Genomic DNA, 10,924 nt, shown 5'->3' on the forward strand with positions numbered 1-10,924 from the left:
TGGTACCTGGTATGCAGCTGTTGATCTGGCTAATGCCTTTTTCTCCATACTTGTTTCAAAGGACCACCAGAAGTAGTTTGCCTTTAGCTGGCAAGGCCAGAAATACACCTTTAGTTGCCTACCTTAAGCTACATCAACTCTCCAGCCTTATTTCATAATTTAGTCCACAGGGGCCTTGCTCGCCTTTCCCTTCCACAAGACATCACACTTGTCCATTACGTTGATGACATTATGCTGACTGGATCTAGTAAGGAAGAAGTGTCAATAATTCTGGATTTATTGGTAAAATATTTGCATGCTAGAGGGTGGGAAATCAATCCCATAAAAATTCAGATGCCTTCTACCTTAGTGAAATTTTTAGGGTTCCAGTGGTGTGGGGCATGTTGAGATATTCCTTCTAAAGTGAAGGATAAGTTATTGCATCTAGCCCCTCCCACAACTAAAAAGTCACAACGCCTAGTGGGCCTCTTTGGATTTTGGAGGCAACATATTCCTCCATCTGGGTGTGCTACTCTGGTCTATTTATCAAGTGACTTGAAAAGCTGCTAGTTTTGCGTGAGGCCCAGAATGAGAGAAGGCTCTGCAACAGGTTCAGGCTGCCATGCAAGCAGCTCTGCCACTTGGACCACATAATCTAGCTGACTGAATGGTACTTGAAATGTCAGTGGTAGACAGAGATGCTGTTTGGAGTCTTTGGCAGACCTTTATTGGTCAATCACAGCACAGATCCTTAGGATTTTGGAGCAAAGCCCTGACATCCTCCGCATATAATGACTTTCCTTTTGAGAAACAGCTTTTGGCTTGTTACTGAGCCTTAGTGGAGACTGAATGCTTAACCATGGGCCACCAATTCACCATGTGCCCTGACCTGCCCATCATGAACTGGGTGTTGTCTGAACCACAGAGCCATAAAGTTGGACATGCACAGCAGCACTCCATCATTAAATGAAAGTGGTATATACAAGATTGGGCCCAAGCAGGACCTGAAGGCATAAATGAGTTGCATGAGGAAGTGGACCAAATGCCCATGGTCTCCACTCCTGTCACATTACCTTGCATCTCCCAATCTACACCTATGGCCTCATGGGGACCTCATACAAACAAAAAAGTAGAGCCAGGAGCATGGGTCCTTTGGACCTGGGATCCCTGCACTGAGAAGATTCTAGAGCAGGAGAAGATTGGTGACAAGGACCTTCTCCCATAGCTGACAGAGAGATAAAGCCTTTCCCTGGAGTTGGCACCCTGAATTCGGACTTTTAGCCTTCTAGAATAAATTTCTGTTTGTCAAAGCTATCCATTTGTGGTATTCCTGTTATAGCAGTACTAGATAACGAGACTAAAATGGACTGTAATTTTCCATTTTGAATCAGACGGTGGTGGTCTACTATGCTGGGAATGACAAATTGAAGAGGAACGGCATGACATTTATCATCAAAAATAACATTTCAGAATCTATCCTGAAGTACAATGCTGCCAGTGAAAGGATAATATCCACATGCCTACAAGGAAGACCAGTTAATATGAATATTGTTCAAATTTACCCACGAACCACTAATGCCAAAGATGAAAAAATTGAAGATTTCTACCAACTTTTGCGGTCTGAAATTGATCAAACATGCAACCAAGATGCATTGATAATTAGTGGTGATTGGAAATCAAAAATTGGAAACAAAGAAGAAGGATCGGTAGTTGGAAATAAAAGAAGGATTGGTACTTGGAAAATACGGCCTTAGTAATAGAAATGACCCTGGAGATTGCATGATAGAATTTTGCAAGACCAATGACTTATTCATTGAAAACACCTTTTTTTCCAACAACATAAATGGCCACTATCCACACGGACCTGGATGGTCGGACTACACAGGAATTAAACTGACTACATATGTGGAAAGAGATGATGTAGACCCTCAATATCGTCAGTGAGAACAAGGCCAGGGCCAACTGGTGAAGAGATCATCAGTTTCTCATAGGCAAGTTCATGTTAAAGTTGATGAAATTAAAATAAGTCCACGAGAGCCAAAGTACAACCTTGAGTATATCCCAGATGAATTGAGAGACCATCTCAAGAATAGATTTGACACACTGAACAGTAATGACTGATGACCAGACTAGTTGTGTGATGACATCAAGGACATCATACGTGAAGAAAGCAAAGGGTCATGAAAAAGACAGGAAAGAAAGAAAAGACGAAAATGGATGTCAGAGAAGACGAAAATGGATGCTCTTGAATATAGAATAGCTAAAGCAAATGGAAGAAATGATGAAGCGCTGAACAGAAGATTTCAAAAGGAGGCTCAAGAAGACAAAGTAAAGTATTATAATGAAATGTGCAAAGACCTGGAGTTAGAAAACCAGAAGGGAAGAACACACTCAGCCTTTCTCAAGCTGAAAGAATTGAAGAGCACTGACGGCACTGGTGAAAAACAAAGCTCCAGAAATTGAAAAAATACCAACCGAAATGTTTCAACAAACGCTGGAAGCACTCACTCATCGATGCCAAGAAATTTGGAAGACAACAACCTGGCCAACCAACTGGAAGAGATCCATATTTATACCCATTCCAAAGAAAGGTGATCCAACAGAAAGTGGAAGTTATCAAACAACATCATTAGTATCACACGCAAGTAAAATTTTACTGAAGATAATTCAAAAATGGTTGCAGCAATACATCATCAGGGAACTTCCAGAAATTCAAGCCAAACTCAGAAGAGAACGTGGAACGACAGATATCATTGCTGATGTCAGATGAATCTTGACTGAAAGCAGAGAATACCAGGAAGATGTTTACCTGCATTTGACTATGTGGATCATAACAAATTATGGATAACATTTCAAAGAATGAGAATTCTGGAGTACTTAACTGTGCTCATGAGGAACCTGTATATAGACCAAGAGAGGCAGTCATTCAAACAGAACAAGGAGGTGCTGTGTGGTTTAAAATCAGGAAAGGTGTGCATCAGTGTTGTATCCTTCCACCATACTTTTTCAATCCGTATGCTGAGCAAATAATCTGAGAGGCTGGACTATGTGAAGAAGAACGTGGCATCAGAATTGGAGGAAGACTCATTAACAAACTTGCGATATGCAGATGACACAACCTTGCTTGCTGAAAGTGGAGAGAACTTGAAGCACTTACTGATGAAGATCAAAGACTACAGCCTTCAGTATGGATTGCAACTCAACATAAAGAAAACTAAAATCCTCACAACTGGACCAATAAGCAACATCATGATAAATGGAGAAAAGATTGAAGTTGTCAAGGATTTCATTTTACTTGGACACACAATCAACACCCTTGGAAGCAGCAGTCAAGAAATCAAGCGACATAGTGTTGGGCAAACCTGCTGCAAAAGACCTCTTTAAAGTGTTAAAAAGCAAAGATGTAACCTTGAGGACTAAAGTGCACCTGACCCAAGCCATGGTGTTTTCAATAACCTCATATGCACGTGAAAGATGGATGATGAACGAGAAAGACTGAAGAAGAATTGATGGCTTTGAATTATGGTGTTGGCGAAGAATATTGAATATACTTATGGACTGTCAAAAGAACAAACAAATCTGTCTTTGAAGAAGTACCCCCAGAATGCTCCTTAGAGGCGAGGATGGCAAGACTTTGTCTCACATACTTTGGACATGTTATCAGGAGGGACCAGTCCCTGGAGAAGGACATTGTCATGGATTGAATTATGTCCCCTAAAAATATGTGTCAACTTGGCTAGGCTATGCTTTCCAGTATTGTATGATTGTTCACTATTGTTCATCCAAAGTGATTTTCCTATGTGTTGTAAATCCTATCTCTATGATATTAATGAGGCAGGATTAGAGGCAGTAATGTTAATGAAGCAAGACTCAATCTACAAGATTAGGTTGTGTTTTAAACCAATCTCTTTTGAGATATAAAAGACAGAAGCAAGCAGAGAGACAGGGGGACCTCTTACCACTAAGAAACAAGACTCAGGAGAATATCAAGTCCTTTGCACATGGGGTCTCTGCGCTGAGAAGCTCCTCGACTGGGGAAGATTGATGACAAGGACCTTCCCCTAGATTCAACACAGAGAGAAAGCCTTCCTCTTGAGCTAACTCCCTGAATTTGGACTTCTAGCCTACTAGACTGAGAGAATGAATTTCTCTTTGTTAAAGCCATACGCTTGTGATATTTCTGTTATAGATAACTAAAACAGATATCATACTTGGTAATGTAGAGCGTCATTGAAAAAGAAGAAGAACTTCAATGATATGTATTGACACAGTGGCTGCAACAATGGGTTTCAACATAGCAACAGTTGTGAAGGTGGCACTGAACTGGGCAGTGTTTCGTTCTGTTGTACATAAGGTTGTTAGTAGTTGGAAACGACTCAATGACACCTAACAACAACCAACATGCCCCATAGGGTTTCCTAGGCTGCAGTCTTTACGGAGCACATTGCCAGGTACTTTCTTCTGTGGAGCTGCTGGTGGGTTTGAATCTCCAACCTTACAGTTGGAAGCTGATCACTTAACCATTGAGCCACCAGGGCTCCTTAATCATTGAGTAAGCTGTTGGTCTAGCAAAATTCTATCATTTGATCTCCAGCATCACTTCTTTCACCAAGGCCGTGTTTTCCAACTACCGATCCTTCTTTGTTTCCAACTTTTGCCTCCAATCACCAGTAATTATCAATGCATCTTGATTGCATGTTTGATCAATTTCAGACTGCAGAAGTTGGTAAAAGTCTTTAATTTCTTCATCTTTGGCATTAGTGGTTGGTAGGTAAATCTGAATAATAGTCAGATTATGTGGATATTTTCCTATCACTGACAGCGCTGTATATATTTGACGATAGATCTTGAAATGTTCTTTTTGAAGATGAATGTGATGCTGCTCCTCGTCAATTTGTCACTCCCAGCATAGTAGACTATATGATTGTCTGATTCAAAATGGCCAATATCAGCCCATCTCAGTTCACTAATGCTTAGTATATTGATCTTCAAGTGTTCCATTTCATTTTTGACAACTTCCAGTTTTCCTTGATTAGTACTTTGTACATTCCACTTTCCAGTTACTAACAGATGTTTGAAGCTGTTCTCATTTTGAGTAGTGCCACATCAGCAAATGAAGGTCCCCAAAGCTTTACTCCATCCATGTCATTAAGGTTGACCCTACTTTCAGGAGGCACCTCTTCCCCAGTGGTATTTTTGGTGCCTTCAAGCCCAAAGCCAAGGAATGCAGGCAGTTACTAGAAGCTGAGAAAGGCAATGAAACAGATTTTCCTGTAGCTCTCCAGAAGGAATGCAGTCCTGCTGACACCTGTATTTTAGCCTAATCAGATTTCTGACTTATAGAACTATATATATATGCATGTATGTATTTAACCAGTAACCAGTAAAATTATATATATATATAACCAGTAAGTTTGTGGTAAACTAATATAAAAACATAAAAAGTAAAATTTTTCTTTGGTAATTTTCTACATTTTAAAGTTATTTCTTGAATTTTAAAATTATTTTCTTCATGTTTAGGAATTAAATTTAAAATATAGAAATGCTATAAAAAGAAGAAGTCCTGAGTGGACTGAAATGAATCCAGTATACCATTCTATTTTATCAGCTTCTCCGTCTTGGTTGATAGAAGGTTGGTGACTACTTCCTCTAATTTGAAAATAGCTCTATCAAGCTAAATTGCTCAGGATTTGAAGACGTGAGAGAAAAAATAGGAAATTCTGAAAATACTTACTCTCTCCTTGTTCAATGGATAATACATTAGTTCCTGAGTGGTAGATGCTTCCTCTTGCTTTGATCTGAAGACAGAGAAATACACTCATTATTGTTTTAAGATGCACGTACCAAACTTACTGAAACACATTCAAAATATGTAAATAAATGATAATCTTTATTCCAACTGAGAAGTTTTTTTAATCACGTAAATTTTTAGTATTTTTCTGTATGTATATTTATATACTTAAAGTAACAAATATATAATTTTACAATTTGTTTTACTGTTTCACTTAATATTTACTATTTCTTTTTAATATTAATATTTCAACTTTACATATTATTCTTTCAACAAATATTTTAAGCATCCACTATATGCAAAACAAAATACAGTATAGTCAGATACAAAATATGCATAAGTATTCTCGATTGTTGCCCCTATTAAAAATAAGGAGCCCTAGTGGTACAGTGGTTAAGAGCTACAGCTGCTACCCAAAAGGTCAGCAGTTCGAATCCACCAGCCACTCATTGGAAATCCTACCGGCAGTTCTATTCTCTCTTATACGATGGCTAAATTATTGAGCATTCTGTATGTTCCAAGCACTGAAGTAAATAATTTAGTTTTAAGGTTGTACTTAATTTGCACAGTAACTCCATGAAGTAGGTATTAATATTTGTCCTGTATTCAGGAAAGAGAACTGATATTTTTCTTTACAAATGAGATTAGGTAAATTGTTTGAAGCCACTTACCTAGGAAGTGATAGAGCTAAGACTCTAACTTACTGGTAATTATTTTACTTTTTCATAGAGTGTTTTTAAAGATGTTGTTTATAGTTAATGTTCCTATACAGAATTTCCTGCATAATACTTTTTCTTCCTAAAATGATTTCCTTGGGTAACTAGTAGCTTTGGATGTTTCATGTTGGGGAGGATTTATTAGTCTCAAAAGTATTGTGCTATGGTCACATGAGTTCCTTATGGGGCCTTTTGCCTCCGTTCTTTGGAAAAAACAGTTTGAGAGATTTTTTCCCCTAAGCCCTGAGTTATTTCCTTTGCTCTAGTTTTCTACCCCAGAGGGTTTGTTGCTTTTGTCCAGGTTGACTGACATTTCCTGGGTAAGTTGTAAACAACTTGTGGTTTGATACTTTTTGTCTGGGCCTGCACTGCAGCCCGCCCTGTGATTGGTATGCACCTATCAGGGATTGATCAATAGACTTTGCAAATGAAGTGTTCCTGGCCTACCGAGAGGGTATTATTGGTCAGTTAATGGCCCTGGTGGGAGTGCTATGTCTTGAATTTGACAAGGAGTTGTATGTATAGGCATCCAACGGCAGACAGATTGTTTTGGACAGAAAGAAGAAGAGGGAAGAAGGAAGAGAGGAGAGAAGCGGCAGAGAGAGTGAGAAGAGGCAAGGAATCTCCTAAAAGAGCTGTAACATGGATAAAGGGCTATAACGCTGAAGTCAGTGAGAGGCCCAGAAGGAGTCTAGGGGCAGAGTTGGTGGTGACAGATGGCAGGGCCAAGAGTAACCTGTCCTGAGGGAACTGAGAGAAGCTGTGCTCAGGGGGCTAAGAGGAGACCTGCATGGTCGAGAGGAGCTGAGAGAGCTGTGCTGCACTGAAGAAGGGAGATTTTGCCTACATGCTTCCTGATCCTGATCCTATGCTGTAGTCTATTCCTTAATAAATCACTTAACTGTGAGTATGGTCTGTGAGTTCTATGTGGCCACTGCAATGGATTATCAAACCCAGAAGAGAAGCACAGTGCTATGGGAAGGATGGCTGATGTCAGAATTGGTAAAAAGGTTGAAGAGCGGTGGCACGTTTGACCTCCACTTCATATGGATCAGGCTTGGGCTGATTTTGATTCACATTATCCCTCCTGAAGTTAGTCAGGTTCTGACACTTATCTTACCACTAACACCCATTTATAATATGCCTGTCAATGTACTTTTCTCCTGCAATTACACCACTCATGAGGTTTATAAATTATTTAGAAGCTTTATAGCTGTAAAAGGAGCACTGGTGGGGCAGTGGTTAAGTGCTCCACTGCTAACCGGAAGGTTGGTGAGGGTTTGAATCCACTAGCTGCTCCTTGTGAGAAAGATGGGGCAATCTGCTTCTGTAAAGATTACAGCTTTGGAAACGCTATGGGGCAGTTCTACTCAGTCTTATAGGGTCTCTATGAGCTGGAATTGAATAGACAGCAACAGGGTTTTTGTTTTTGGTTTTGTAGGTGTAAAATGTCTTAGTGTTTTAATTTTCATTTCTCCAATTAATGTCAGAGTTGAATCTTTTTCCAGAGAGTTGTGGATCATTTTTATTTCCTTTTAAATAAATTCTTGGTCCTTGGCCTTTGATTATTTATCTTCTGAGTTCTAAGAAAATCATTGTTTTCACTAATAAAGCTTTTGTTTTAGGCTCTGTCATGGATTGAATTGTGTCTCCCAAAAATATGTGTATCAGTTTGGCTAGATCATGATCCCCAGTATTGTGTGATTGTCCACCATTTTGTCATCTGATATGATTTTCCTATATGTTGTAAATCCTATCTCTATGATGTTGATGAAATGGGATTAGCGGCAGTCATGTTAGTGAGGCAGGGCTAAAGCTACAAGATTGGATTGTGTCTTGAGCCAATCTCTTTTGAGATATAAAAGAGAGAAGAGCAGAGAGACATAGGGACTGCATACCACCAAGAAAGCAGTGCTGGGAGCAGAGTGCGTCCTTTGGACCTGGGGTTCCTGTGCTGAGAAGCTCCTAGAGCTGGGAAGATCAATGACGAGGACCTTCCCCCAGAACCAACAGAGAAAGAAAATCTTTCCCTAGAGCTGGCACCCTAAATTTGGACTTCTAGCCTCCTAAACTGTGAGAGAATAAATTTCTCTTTGTTAAAGCCAACCACTTGTGGTATTTCTGTTACAGCAGCACTAGATGACTAAGACAGGCTCTTTTCTCTCCTACTTAATAATTTGCCATTGGAACTCAGCAAGAAAAATACCTATATATTTCAGTGGGCATCAGAATACAAATAAGAAAGCAAAGCATTAGTAATTTTGCTAGGAAGTAACTTTTCTTTAAGCATAAAAACACACATAAAAAGTCAATATTGATACGATTTCTCCTAAGGGGCATCACTTACACAGAAACTCTATCTCTTTGGAGTCTACACAATTAGAAAGAGCTATAGTGGCTTTTATTCTTACCAAAAAATAGAAAATTAACTCTTTTTGGTTCTTCAGGATCTGTGCATTCAAGATATAGTGTGTCCTGATCTCCTGAGTTTGTCCACAGGTCAAAGTACCAGCAGCAGGTTCAATGTGAATATAACTCTTACTTGGCGAGAAAACATGCCTTGCAGTCTGATGCGCTTCTATATGAGATTCTTCTAGCCACCAGTTATCAAAACAGTAGTTAGTTGGTTTAAAAGTGACCTAGTAGAAGAAATTAAGGTCTTAAATAGGCAATTTGTTATTAATACATATAAAATTTATAGGAACCATGTAACAAGTCTTCTTTCCCAAATAAAACAATCTATAAACAGCTTCTCCTTAAAGTCATATAAGTTTGTGTTATACTGATCAGTAGATATTCACTTGCATCAAGATCAATACATTTTTCTTAACACCTTTATGGCTGTAAATTGTATAAGAACACTTGAATATTCAACACATAACAAAAATAGTGGTACACCAAAGAAATCAAGCAAAGCCTAACGTGTCTTAAAATTATAAAGATGTTGACATTTTCAAGGGAAGACCAAGATGATCTATTCAGTGTCTCCTTACACTAGCTTATGTTGTAAACAGAGTTATCTAAATTAAGTTTTCTGACAGAATGTTGTGTTTCTTATAGTTTAGGTCTCCAAATTGCTCAATTCCTATTTTACTCTTTACCCTCTTTCGTTTTATCCCTAGAGTTTAAATGATTCACCTATATCCTTAAATGATGCCACCCCAGTGATCTGAATTTTTTCATTCCCTATACCCCTTTCTACTTACTTGCACTGTAATGAAAGAAGATGTGAAGTTGGTGGTATCAATGGAAATCTTCGCCAAACCATGCTCATTAGTAGTAAAGCTGTATTGGTATCTACCTCCATTCACGCTGGCAATTATGGTTTTATTGGGGATTGGATGATCCTTCTCATCAACCAGAAGAACCTAGAAATATGAAAGTGATAGCTGGCCCCAAGTGTCATATAGCAATAACATATTCCACTCTGTCGTGTTTACTTCTTGACCAACTGGCCACTTCCTGTCATTTCCTGAAGATCTCAGAATTTGGCAATGAAACATGTTTTCTCGATTCTAAATTATTATTTTTTCTATTTGACATTTCTGTTTGGATAACTCATAGGCAAAAGGGGACTCATAATGTTATGTTCCCAAATCTTCTTCTCTGGTGTTCTCTACTCAGTAAATGGTCTTTCTGTTCACCCATTAGTTTATACAGGAATATTGGGGCCTTTCTTGGTCTTTTTTCACTGTCTATATCCACCCATTGCCAAGTGCTGTCTCTTCCATTTGGTAAACATATTTTAATCCTGTCTACTTCTCTCCAAATAACCCACTGCTACCATCCGAGACCAAACTACATATTTTTTCCCATCTGGTTTCCAATAGCCCTCTACTTAATCTTTTGCAATCCTCCATTATGCAGCATTATCCTTACTCCAAACTATTTTCTATACAGTTTGAGCACATCTAATCATGTTATGCTTCTTATTAAAACCTTCAGTCATTTTTTTAATCCCCTAGGATAAAGTTCAAAATTTTAAACATATTCTAGAATGCTATACTTCTATGTCAGTACAGGAATACTGTTGTTGTTGTTGTTAGGTGCCGTCCAATTGGTTCTGCCTCGTAGTGACTCTATGTACAACAGAATGGAACACTGTCCGGTCATGTGCCATCCTCACAACCTTTGCTGTGTTTGAGCCCATTGTTGTAGCCACTGTGTCAGTCCATCTTGTTGAAGGTCTTCCTCTTTTTCTCTGATTCTCTACCTCAACAAGCATGATGTCCTTCTTCAGGGACTGATCCCTCTTGACAATATGTCCAAAGCATGTGAGACGAAGTCTCACCATCCTCTCTTCCATGAAGCACTCCGGCTGTACTTCTTCCAAGACAGACTTGTTCCTTCTTCTGGCAGTCCATGGTATATTCACCATTCTTTGCCAACACCATAATTCGAAGGCATCAATTCTTCGGTCTTCGGTCTTTCACACGCA

General features: G+C 39.0%; 1 protein-coding gene across 1 annotated transcript in view; it reads right to left on the reverse strand.

Annotated features, from left to right (window-relative positions):
* LOC101349741 (pregnancy zone protein-like) overlaps positions 1-10,924 on the reverse strand; it is a 64,912-nt gene that overhangs the window by 36,493 nt on the left and 17,495 nt on the right. Inside the window, exons 11-13 of the mRNA XM_004387288.1 lie at positions 9,693-9,854; positions 8,898-9,125; positions 5,714-5,777 (exon numbers count right to left, since the gene is read on the reverse strand). Of these exons, the coding sequence (XP_004387345.1) occupies positions 5,714-5,777; positions 8,898-9,125; positions 9,693-9,854 (454 nt within the window). The remainder of the gene's footprint in view (positions 1-5,713; positions 5,778-8,897; positions 9,126-9,692; positions 9,855-10,924) is intronic.

The sequence above is a fragment of the Trichechus manatus genome, unplaced genomic scaffold (assembly GCF_000243295.1).
Source record: "Trichechus manatus latirostris isolate Lorelei unplaced genomic scaffold, TriManLat1.0 scaffold00182, whole genome shotgun sequence".
Taxonomy (NCBI): Eukaryota; Metazoa; Chordata; class Mammalia; order Sirenia; family Trichechidae; genus Trichechus; species Trichechus manatus.